This window comes from Syngnathoides biaculeatus, chromosome 6 (genome assembly GCF_019802595.1).
Source record: "Syngnathoides biaculeatus isolate LvHL_M chromosome 6, ASM1980259v1, whole genome shotgun sequence".
Lineage (NCBI taxonomy): Eukaryota > Metazoa > Chordata > Actinopteri > Syngnathiformes > Syngnathidae > Syngnathoides > Syngnathoides biaculeatus.
The window spans coordinates 11,470,855-11,483,805 of record NC_084645.1 but is presented as its reverse complement, the minus strand read 5'-3'; the positions used below and the strand labels follow the sequence as shown (position 1 = coordinate 11,483,805).

The 12,951-nt window shown below is 40.3% G+C and overlaps 1 protein-coding gene across 3 annotated transcripts in view; it reads left to right on the top strand.

Moving 5' to 3' along the window:
• The window catches only part of uba2 (ubiquitin-like modifier activating enzyme 2), a 28,479-nt gene extending 16,140 nt beyond the window's left edge, over positions 1-12,339 (top strand). For 2 of the 3 annotated variants that reach the window (XM_061822415.1, XM_061822416.1), the window contains exons 14-17: positions 5,736-5,832; positions 5,992-6,097; positions 6,219-6,358; positions 11,055-12,339. In XM_061822415.1, the coding sequence (XP_061678399.1) occupies positions 5,736-5,832; positions 5,992-6,097; positions 6,219-6,358; positions 11,055-11,263 (552 nt within the window). In that variant the 3' untranslated portion in view covers positions 11,264-12,339. The remainder of the gene's footprint in view (positions 1-5,735; positions 5,833-5,991; positions 6,098-6,218; positions 6,359-11,054) is intronic. The other variant, XM_061822414.1, reaches the window with a different exon arrangement.
• Positions 12,340-12,951: the final 612 nt, after the last annotated feature.

Sequence of the window (12,951 nt, the reverse complement as noted above, 5' to 3'; positions counted from 1 at the left end):
TGTTGGCTTAGGTTAGTGACTTGTTTTGAAATCAGTGTTGCATCACCACCATAAGAAAAGGAAAGTGTACAGCAGTGTAACTTGAAATGAATATCAAATGTCATTTTCCATATTGCCTTAGGGATAGATTAATCCGGAGGTTTATGTGCTGAAAATGGTGAGGAACAGGATAAGGTGTAAAAATCTAGGTAATACTGTGTTAGCAACATGACCAGTTTATGGACTGGCCATGAGAAAATCTTTTTTAAATTAAATGGCCATGAGAAAATCTTTTTTAAATTAAAGATTTTTTTATATCTAGCATTAATGAATATTTTCATCTAAAACAGTTTTATATATGACATGCTCATTTTTGTCCTTTTCATTTGAATGTGAGAATTTGATTATTTGCTGGTCCTTCTGTTCCACTCTGTCTACAGTTTGTCCTTATTCGGTTTTTAGGTGAGTAAGAGCCTATCCCAGTTGAGTGGACACCCCTTTATGCCCGGAACTGATTGTCAGTCAATTGCAGTGCAAATCAGGGCTGCACAATATATCGTTTGATCATCACATCATATGTGTGTACAGTAGTCATGTACAGTGAAGAAAATAACTATTTGAACACCCTGCTATATTGCAAGATCTCCCACTTAGAAATCATGGAGGGGTCTGAAATTTTCATCGTAGGTGCATGTCCACTGTGAGAGAGGTAATATAAAAAGAAACGTCCAGAAATTACAATGTATGATTTTTTTTTGTTTTTTAACAATTTGCGTTACAGCTGGAAATACAGTAAGTATTTGAATACCTGTCTATCAGCTAGAATTCTGACCCTCAAAAACCTGTTAGTCTGTCCACCTCCACTCCATGTTTTATCCTGAATCAGATGCACCTTTGTGAGGTCGTTAGCTGCATAAAGACACCTGTCCACCCCATACAATCAGGAAGACTCAAACTTATAACATGGCCAAGACCAAAGAGCTGTCCAAAGATACGAGAGACAAAATTTTACAACTCCACATGGCTGGAAAGGGCTACGGAGAAATTGCCAAGCAGCTTGGTAAAAAAAGATCCACTGTTGGAGCAATCATTAGAAAATGGAAGAAGCTAAACATGACGGTCAATCTCATTCTGAGTGGACCACCATGCAAGATATCACCTCGTGGGGTCTCAATGATACTTAGAAAGGTGAGGAATCAGCCCAGGACTACACCACAGGACTTGGTCAATGACCTGAAAAGAGCTGGTTGGTTATACACTAGACGTCATGGTTTGAAATCATGCATGGCACGGAAGGTTCCCCTGCTTAAACCAGCACATGTCATGGCCCATCTTAAGTTGGCCAATGACCATTTGGATGATACAGAGGAGTCATGGGAGAAGGTTTTGTGGTCAGATGAGAGCAAAATTGAACTTTTTGGTCATAATTCCACTAACCATGTTTGGAGGAAGACAAATGTTAAATTCCATCCCAAGAACACCATCCCTACTGTGAAGCATGGGGGTGGTAGCATCATGCTTTGGGGGTGTTTTTCTGCACATGGAACAAGACGACTGCACTGTATTAAGGAGAGGATGACCGCGCCCATGTGTTGTGAGATTTTGGGGAAGAAAACCTCTTTCCCTCAGTCAGAGCATTGAGGCTGGGTCTTTCAACATGACAATGACCCGAAGCACACAGCCAGGAAAACCAAGGAGTGGCTCCGTAAGAAGCATATCAAGGTTCTGGCGTGAATCAGATGCACCTGTGTGAGGTCGTTGGCTGCATAAAGACACCTGTCCACCCAATCTCAGTCGGAGTGGAGCCCCATGCAAGATAGCACCTCGTGGGGTCTCAATGATCCTTAGAAAGGTGAGGAATCAGCCCAGGACTACACGACAGGACTTGGTCAATGACCTGAAAAGACTTAGGACCACCGTTTCCAAGGTGACTGTTGCTAATACACAAGGACGTCATGGTTTGAAATCATGCATAGCACAGAAGGATGCAGGCTTAAACCAGCACATGTTAAGGCCCGTCTTAAGTTTCCCAATGACCATTTGGATGATACAGAGGAGTCATGGGAGAAAGTTTTGATAAATTTAATAAAGATGAGACCAAAATGGAACTTTTTGGTCATAATTCCACTGACCTTGTTTGGAGGAAGTCTAATGATAAGTTCCATCGCAAGAACACCATCCATACTGTTAAGCATGGAGGTGGTAGCATCATGCTTTGGGGGTGTTTTTCTGCACATGGGACAGGACATCTAGAGAAGATCTGGCTGGAGGAGTGGGCCAAAATCCCTCCTGCAGTGTGTGCAAACCTGGTGAGCAACTATAGGGAACGTTTGACCTCTGGAATTGCAAACAAAGGCTACTGTAGCAAATACTAACATTGGTTTTCTCAGGTGTTCAAATACTTATTTGCAGCTGTATCACACAAATAAATCGGTAGAAAATCATACATTGTTATTTCTGGATTTTTCTTTTTAGATTATATCTCTCACAGTGAACATGCACCTACGATAAAAATTTCACACCCCTCCATTATTTCTAAGAGGGAGAACTTGCAATATAGCAGGGTGTTCAAATACTTATTTTCTTCACTGTAGCGGCATCTTATGTTCAAGTTCGGAAATGCCGTCAATCAACTTCAATATTAATATGTGACAAACACTGATGTTACAGTAAATTTACAACACAGCAAACCACACACCAATCAGCCCTGAATGTTAAATACTTGGTTCTTTTGGATGATAACTATTACTGAGGACTTGGGAAATAATTACACGCCTGCATTTGCTGTATCCTTCTTGAGAATGTGAACAACAAATAACTGACACACCAGATTATATTTTAGGGGAGAGCCACAGTATTATTGAGGGGACAAAATTCAGCAGGTGTGCACAATGTTTTTTGCTTTAACTATCAATCCATCCATCCATCCATCAGTTGAAATGCTTATCCTCACAAGGGTCTTAGGAGTGGTGGAGCCTATCCTTGCTAACTTCGGGCAGGAGGCGGGGTACACCCTGAACTTATTGCTAGCCAATCACAGGGCACATAGAAACAACACTCCTCACACCTAGGGGCAATTTAGAGTGTCCAATTAATGTTGCATGTTTTTGAGATGTGGGACGAAACCAGAGTGCCCGGAGAAAACCCATGCAGGCATGGGGAGAACATGCAAACTCCACACAGGCAGATCCGTTATTTTAACCTCAGTCCTCAGAACTGTGAAGCAGATGCTCTAACCTGTTGCGCCACCTCTCTTTAGTTAATGCACTCAAATATGGAGATGATCATGCATATGTTCAAATTTAGGTGTAAAATAACTGATTAAAAACAAATGAATAGTTTTAGGAATGTGCTCAGGCTATAGTCAACAGCAGGTGAAATAAGTATTTAACACATCTCAATTTTTCCCACTATATTTCAAAAGGTGGTATTGACATGAAAATTTCACCAAATGTTGGGAACAACCCAAGTGATCGAGACTAAATAGAATAAATATGAAAAGAAATCAAGTTATATTATTACTGTACTCTTATATAACAGTATAATTATATACATTCTTTTATTAGATCATTATGTAATGTCAATTGACAGGGGGAAAGTATTGAACAGGCTAGGTATTTATTAAATTCTGTGTACAAAATCCTTTGTTTTGCAAAGTGTTCAAGACGCCTCATTTAATAGAGAAACTAGTTGCATGCATTGCTCTGGTGAGATTTTGGCCCATTCTGCCGCACAAGCAGTCTTCAAATCATCAAGGATCCGCAGGTTTTTTCTGTGGAGTTTGACTTTCATTTCTTGCCATAGATTTTCGATTGCATTCAAGTCGGGTGATTGGTTGGGCCATCTGCGCATTTTTTTTTTCTTTGAAACCAATTTAGAGTGTTTTTTGGGCCATATATTTTGTATTATCGTCTTGCTGAAATTGCCACTGTTGTTTTTATATCCTGGTAGATGGCAACAATATTTTGGTACAATTGCCCACTCATCCTTCCTTAATAATGTGAAGTTTAGCAGTACCATTTGCTGGAAAGCAGGCCCACACCATCATGTTCCTACCTCTGAACTTCACCGTTGGTATAGTGTTTTTAGGGTGCTGTGTAGTGCTGTTTCTCATCCAAACCTGATGTGCATTATGGCAACCTTAATGCAGTTAAATTTTGCTCTCATCAGACAGACTATATTCTTGCAGTATTTAACTGGGTAATCCAAATGTTCTACTTTTTGTATGTATGAATTACATGGGTCCTTCTCAGCTTTTGGTGACAGTTTCATCTCAATAGCACCTTTGGAAATATATTTAGTGAAGAAAATGTTGATTTTATACATTTATTTCTGTAACTGTAACTGGGCATGATTTTTTTTTTTTTTACATAATTCGTGAATGGTCTTCATACAAAAAAACTCCACGTACTGTTATTTACTGCACATAGTTTGCTGCACAGAAAAAAATATGTTTCATGTTTTGTGGGTTAATTGTTTTTTAACATTGAAATATGTATTGCAGGGTTACAGAAAACAGCAATGACATTTTTTTCCCCACTATCGTCCAGCCCTAGTGCACAAGTCAAAAACCAACCATGCATGCTGGAATTAACACCAATGCAAGTACAGAGAGAAGATGCAAACTTAATTGGAAAAGGCCAACCACAACAACAACAACTCATCTCATTTCTGAGCTAGGCGTGTTCACAACAAGACTACCACGCAATCTGCTTCGCCAAGACAGATGGAAAAACAATGTTTTTAATCCTATCAATCAAATCCCCAAAATATATTCGGCAGTTTGTTTTTGATGGTTTGGACATGTCCAGAGAAGAGAGAATGAGTATATTGGTAGAAGGGTGCTGAGGATGGAGCTGGCAGGCTAAATAGCAAGAGGAAAACCAAAGAGAAGGTTGATGGATGTTGTGAGGGAAGACATGAGGGCACTCGGTGTTGGAGAGGAAGATGCAGGCGATAGGCTTACAAGGACAAAATGACACGCTGTGGTGACCCCTAACGAGACAAGCCGAAAGGAATAGAAGAATTTTTTTTCAGTTTCAGTTCAGGTTTTTTTTTTTCAATGAGCTGTCTTGTAATTGATATTCAAACTTTAACACTAAAGTGTAGTGTACACAAAAATAAATATCCATCCACCCATTTCTTACGCTTATCCGAGGTTGGGTCACGGGGGCAGTAGCTTTATCACCGATGTCCAGACTTCCCGCTCCACAAGCACTTGATCCAGCTTTTCAGGGGGGATCCTGAGGTGTTCCCGGGCCACTCGGGAGACAGTCTTTCCATCATGGGTTGTTCCCAGGGCCTTCCTGCATTTGGACGTGCCCGTAACATCTCATTGAGAGAGGCGTCCGGAAGGGGCATTCTAATCGGATGCCTGAGGCAGCTCATCTGGCCTCTCAATGTAGAGGCGCACCGGCTCTACTCTGAGCTCCTCCCGGATGACCGAGCTTCTCACCCCAGGACACCCTACGGAGGAAATTCATTTCACCTACTTGTGGGCGACCTTGTTCCTCCGGTCACAACACACAGCCCACAGCTGTTGATCCTGGAATAAATATTCAGTTGCAAAATAATTTTCTAAGACAAGTTATGTAGAGCCTCTGGTAAAACATTGAAGTTAATAGGACAATAACCTCTTTACCATTTTGGGGTATAGGTTCTTTATCATTGCTGACTGCATTTGCTGACGTTAAATCCAAATCTGGTTTTATATTTAATGCCTTTGATTTATTTGATTTCTTGGTGCTTGTATTTAGATCTTAAAGGAGCGGTTTGGCATGGTTGCTCCAGATGTTCAGATAGAAGATGGAAAAGGGACAATCCTAATCTCCTCAGAGGAAGGAGAGACTGAAGGTAAAGAAGAATGTTGGTCATATTTAAGAAGAAACTTGTGCTTCAACATTTTGCTGTCATATTTAGTGGTGTATTTTTTTTTTGTGATCTCGTTCAAATTAATGTACAAAACCTGCATTGAGCTCTAACTGCTAATCTTTCACTTGTCTTCTGTGTTAGCCAACAACAGCAAGTTTCTTTCTGATTTTGGGATCCGTAATGGGAGTCGACTCCAAGCTGATGACTTTCTCCAAGACTACACACTCCTTATTAACGTCTTGCATGCGTATGTCACCCATATATTTAATTCTTAATATACAATGTGTGATATGGATACAAGCAGTGCAGATATTTTTTGTATATGGTTCCTGACCTTTCATAAAACAGTACTGTATTTTCATTGGTAGTGAAGATCTAGAGAGGGATGTAGAATTTGAAGTGGTTGGTGAAGCTCCAGACAAAGCACCGCCACCCCAAAGCAACCAGGAAGAACTTAGCATCACAAATGGCAACAAGGACTCTGCCCAGCCATCTACCTCCTCTAAAGGTCAGTAATGTAAACTTTTTTTAAAGTGGGCCTGTCATGAAATTGATGATTTTTGGTATATTATTAATGAAAAACCCACAGCCAATATGGTCCCATGTGTTTTTTCAACACAAACCATGATTTTGACGTATACAGCTTATTGTATCTCCCGCCATGAAAATCCTCTCAGGGATTTGTTTTTGAGAAGGAGCAGGAAGTGACGTAAAGGACAGCCCCCCCCCCCCCCCCCCCCCAGTGGACTCGTTTGTTTCCATTAGTTTTAAATCGGGGAAGGTAGCTCGTTGTTCCTTCGTGTTAGTCAAAATGCCGGCTCATTGCATTGCTGGACATTGCTTGAACACTCAGGAGAATGGAATTACCCTTCATAAGTTTGAAAGGGACCCTGTTCGTTGTGAAAAAGGGATTGCACAGGTGCAGAGGACGAGAGCTTCGTGGGTTCCAAGTAACAGGTAGGTGTGTAAAAAAACAAGAATAGTTTGGGGCGGACCATGTAATCGGTCTCTCTCATAACGTAACAAAAGATCCGCGTATGAAATGTGTCGATGTGCGCATACAACTACTAAAAAAAATAATAGTTTGGGGCGGACCACGTAATCGGTCTCTCTCATAACATAACAAAAGATCTGCGTATGAAATGTGTCGATGTGTGCGTCACCCAGCCAACAATGTCTCACTCAGCCTCGTCTCGATAGTGTTCATCGCGTACTGCGGCGGCTTTGAACATACCCCTAAAAGCAGCTCGGCTCCACCTCCTTATATGCCACCGGCGCAGAAAATCCGCCACACCGGCTGAGGAGTCGTGTTCGGCGGTCACAGCTTCTGTGAAGGCTGCGCGTCGGGCTTTGCGAAAGCATTATTTATATTCTGCTGAGAATAGAGTATTAAAACGGCAGACCAAAAATCCATTTCTGAAAAATACTATAGGTATCTGGTTTGAATCACACAAACATATAGGAGACACTCCTTTACTTTCACGCTTCTCTCCTATATGGGGTAATGCGACTTTTAAAGCTGTAGGAGCAGATGGGGGTTTTAAATTATGGGAAAATAATGGTATAAAATCAATAGGTGACCTTTATGTAAATGGTGAAATGCTTACATTCATATATGTCAGAAATTTTCTATTCCCAATAAGCATTTTTTCAAATATCTGCAGTTAAAACACTTTATGTCAGTACAAATCAAAAACATCATGTATGAGCCCCCTTTGTCCAGTTTAGAAGATATTGTCCAGTCAGGTTTGCATGGATGTAAGAAGATATCAATGTTCTATAAATCTCTAGTCTCACATAATACAGAATCAAGTAAAAATAGATTGGCGGCATGGAAACTAGATATTAAAGAAAATATTGAAGTAATTGATTGGGAACATGGATGCCTTAAAGCACAAAAACAAACAATAAGTACTAGAATGAGGCTATTACAATATAAATGGCTGATGAGGACTTATGTGACTCCTGTTAAACTTCATCAGTGGACCCCTGACCTTGCAGACGTGTGTAGTAAGTGCTCTAATGACAAGGGTACTTTATATGATTGCTTATGCCATAAAATCGATAAAAAGGTCGAATGTAAAGCGGCACTTCGACACATGCCATGCCGTCTTTGCATTGAAATACCCTGCGGGAGACAGCAGGAAGAAAGCGTGCCAAGAGCTACTAAGCCAGGTGCAAGCTAGCCAGCAGCAACTCCGACTCGGCAAGGTGACTATAATTCCGCTAGCTTTGGTGGATCTTTAGCAATAGTGAAGAACAGAAAACCATTCACAGACGGCAAGTATGCTAAAACGTTCAAGCTGGATGTAGCCAATGAACTTTTTGATGATCTTCCGAACAAAGACAAGATAATCAAATGGATACAAGACATGCCTCTGTCGGCAAGAACTGTTCATGATCCTACCATCATCATGGCAAACCAAGTGGAAGAAACTCAAGTGAAGGACATAAATACAGCGCCTTTTTTTTTCCCTGCCTTTGGATGAGTCCACAGACGTAACTCATTTGGCGCAGTTCATTGTGATTGCAAGATATGCTGCTGGTGACACACTGCGCAAAGAAAGTCTGGCTGTTCTGCCAATAAAAGGGTCTACAAGAGGTGAGGATTTATTCAAATCTGTCATGGAGTTCGCTCATGAAAAAAAAAACTGTCTATGGATAAACTTCTCTCAGTGTGTACTGATGGTGCTCCGTGTATGGTGGGGAAAAACCAAGGATTTGTAGGACTTCTCCTTGAACATCAAAAAAGACCCATCCTAAGTTTCCATTGCATTCTACATCAGGAGGCACTTTGTGCTCAGATGTGTGAAGGGCAGCTTGGCAAAGTGATGTCGCCGGTCATTCATGTGATCAACTTTATTGTTGCCCGAGCCTTAAATGATCGCTGCACTACTGGATGAAGTTGGAAATAACTTTCACGGTCTGCTTTTGCACAGCAATGTGCGCTGGTTGTCAAGCGGGAAGGTGCTAAGCTGTTTTGCGGCTTGCCTGAAAGAAATCCGGACTTTCCTTGAAATGAAAGGCATCGAGCATCCTGAGCTAGCGAAAACTGAGTGGCTCCTCAAGTTCTACTATCTCGTGGATATTACCGAACATCTGAATCAGCTCAACGTGAAAATGCAAGGCGTTGGAAATACAGTGCTATCCCTTCAACATGCTGTGTTTGTTTTTGAAAACAAGCTGGAGCTCTTCATCAAGGATCTTGAAACAGGTCGCTTACTACATTTTGAAAAACTGAGAGAGTTTACAGATGCATGCACAGCAAATGAGCCCACTCAAAACTTTGATCTCCACCAGCTAGCTGGCCTCACATCCAGTCTCCTCTGGTCGTTCAAAGCGTGCTTTGGAGAATTTCGTGAGCACTCCGGTCTTTTTAAGTTCACCACCCATCCAAACGAGTGTTCACTGAACACAGCCGACCTGAGTTGCATTCCTGATGTCTTCCTGACAGATTTTGAAGAAGTGGCTGACCTGAAGGCCTCAGAGATGTGGGTGAATAAGTTCAAGTCACTGAATGAAGACTTAGAAAGAATTGCACGACAGAAAGCGGAGTAGCCGAGGAAGCACATGTGGACAGAAATGAATAAACTTCAACCCGAAGACGATCTGATTCTCAAAACCTGGAACGCGCTTCCAGTCACATACCATACACTGGGGCGTGTTTGTATTGCTGTATTGACAATGTTTGGATCGACGTCTTCATGTGAGCAGTCATTTTCACATCTCAAAAACATCAAGTCCAACCTACGATCACGTTTAACAGATGAAAGCCTCAATGCCTGCGTGAAGCTTAACCTCACTAAGTACCAAGCAGACTACAAAATCATCAGCAAATCCATGCAGCACCAGAAGTCGCATTAATGGTGAGTATTATAACATTATTTAGAAGAATAAATGAAGACTCTTCTTATGCTCACATTTAATTGAATTCAGTCTTAAAATATATTATATGGCTCTCACTGAAACAAATTTCCAAAAATTGTGCTTTTATGGCTCTCTGAGTCAAAAAGGTTCCCGACCCCTGGTTTATGGGATTGTTGGAAAGGCAAAGATTATTGGAAATCTATTGTTCAGACAATTTCTATAATGGTTGGAATTCAGGTTCCTCATTGCGCAACACTGTGTCTCTTAGGTATATATCCCAAGGATTTTGCTGTTAATAAAAAGAAGACCACGCTTATAGATTTTGGTCTCCTGCTGGCCAGGAGAACAATTGCATTATTTTGGAAAAAAGTTGAGATTCCTTTAATAAAAGTATGGATGTTGGAAATGGCATCTTGTGTTGCACTGGAAAGACTCACGTATATCATGAGACGAAGAGCTCAGGAATTTGAGGACATATGGAGACCCTTAGAAGAGTTTTTGAAAAAAATGTGAATTATTTGTGATTTGTGTGACTTATTTTTTTTTAGTCTGTGCATACTGTCTTTTTTTAGGGGGTTTTAGTTTTTTTGTTTTACTGTTATTGTTGTTTTTGTAAAATATATGAAAAATCAAATATATATATTTATACGCAAGTATTAACATGATGGGAATGTTGAGTAAACACACTGCTCAGGAAGGAAACTTGCTCTGTGTCCAAGAGATGAACGTATTTTAGTTCAAAATATGTGAATCAGCCCCAGAACAAATCCTAAAAACTTTGTAAAGATGCTAGATGTAGCTGGTAAGAAAGTGTCATTATCCATAGTGGAACGAGTCTTGTGCCAACATGGGCTGAATCCCCATTCACTGATAATAAAGCCATTACTCCTAAAGAAACACAAGATGAATTACAGTTTGTAAAAAGACAACAGGACAAAGATCTCGACTTTTAGAGACATGTCCTGATGAAACTAATGTGGAGCTGTTTGTCCATATTGACCGTGACATGTGGAGGGAAAAAAAGGGGGGAGCTTTGTAGACCAGAGAATTCCATACCAACTGTGAAGCATGGAAGTGGCAGCATTATGTTGTGGGCCTGTTTTGTTGCAGCAGTAACTGAAGCTCTTCATAAAATAGATGGCATCATGAAGAAAGAACATTACATGGAGATCTTAAGGGAAGGTCTCAAGAAATCAGCCAGGAAGCTAAAACTTGGGTGCAAATGGGTCTTCCAAATAAAGTGGTTTGAAGATAACCCAAAATTAAAATGAATGAATGATGGTTTCTTTTCCATTTTTGTCTTTGTCATGCTAATACTCATGTAATCCACCTTTCAGTCCCGGCAGATGATGATGACCTAATGGTTGTGGACTCTGATGACGATGCGGAGGCGTCGTCCAGCTCTGCAACAGTCACAAGCACCACCAAGAGGAAGCTTTCAGATGGAGAAATTGGCGAGACCTCTACCAAGCGTCCGCGGACACATAAGTCAAGTGCAGCAGTTGTCACTGAAGATGACAATGATGACATCATCGCTTTGGACTAAATACCTCTAGTTTCCTGGAGGATCACAAACTCTTTGAAATATTGCCAATTTTTGTTAAAACACAGACGGTAGACTTAAACACCTTTTGGAAGAACAATTCATGGCTTGTAATTCATGGCTTGTATTTTTTTTGTCCTTCCCCCAGCCAGTTTTCATACTTCTACTATTGTCAGATTCTGTAAATACAGTCAGCATTTTAAAATATTCATCTTTTTCTTTGGTAATTTCTAGTAACTATGAAACAAATCTGTTGATGCTATTAAAAAAAAAAAAAGAAGTGCTTTTTGTATTTTTAAGATGTTTAATGGTATTCAAGTCAGGGGTTTTGTGCTTTGTCAGTACAGTGTATACAAAAGAAAAACAGTTTGAACCAAATCATTTTCTTTGTAATATTTAAATGATTTGATGGATGGAAAAAAAGACTGGCGGTTACCTGCTTCTTGGTGCTGTTCATTTCCGGAGCTAAAAGATCAGCATCAAATCTGGCCTCCGTTGCCACGGCACCAAGAAGCACTTAAGCAGTTGGTGCCATTAGGCGACGTGCGCTACCTCTTCTGTCCTTTTAATTTTGTTCAGCTGCAGTGAAACTGATATCATCCACAAGGCTGACAGGTCTTTGGTAATCTAACAACTGAAATATTACCAACAGTGTGTTAGAGTTACCACTGGGGTCTGAGTATGGCCTCTGGTGCTACATGGAATCTGGTTGTCAAAAAGTCAAACTTGTTCAAAAGGTTAAAATATTAAAATTTGTTCAGATCATGATGTTAAATTCCATTTGCTCTAAAGCATTGCAGATGAGTAGTCTGACCTATATTTTGAAAAATGACACTTCATTGTCACGTTTAAAGGCCTTCAAAGCCCTTTGGACCAATAAACATGGACAAGACAAGCAGACTTACTTTTTTTGTGTGGATCGACTCAAAGAATAATGTTGAGTAGGACAATGTCTCATTGTTTTAAATATCTGTGGAAAATGTATTTTTAGCAGATGATTTATGTCCTGGTTGAAAGTGTTCAGTATTAACTGCTGCCTTGGCTGTCAACAGCTAGGTTTTCAATGATGTCACCACAGTCGTTACACCAATCGGATAAATTAATGATGGAAAAAAACTTCATCCTTCACCTATCACCTGTGTTCTCTGACCTCTACAACACACAAGATGGTGTAATTGGAAACCTATCCATTAGTCCATCAGCTGCAGAGATTTTTAAAAGGTTTCGCATGTTAAAGTTTTCCCAGTTAGGTCTGCTAACATCACCAAAATCTGTTTTGTGCGTATTTATGGTAGTCCAATAATTATTTACACTAATGGATTAAAGAAAGGTTTTTGCCCAACGACCTTACTGATCTTGTTGACCAATACATTTTGAGTCATAGACAAAAGAATAAACCATGTAGCACTTACCACAAAGCTTAAAATACAAAATGAGCATATATAGATGCATAGTAAAAAAAATGTTTTTTAATTATCATACTGCCCTCATCATTTGATAATTTAGCCTTTGCAATTTTTGTAAAGACTCCCTTTCCCATGGTGCACCACTTGGTGCAACATTGCTGCAATGAAACCAAGTTTTCTGTCCACAACTACAGTTCGGTTTGAGCAGCTTCTGATTTTATTCACGTGCATGAGCAGTATGGCTGGAAACACATCAGCACCAGGGTACACCAGCATACAGCATAT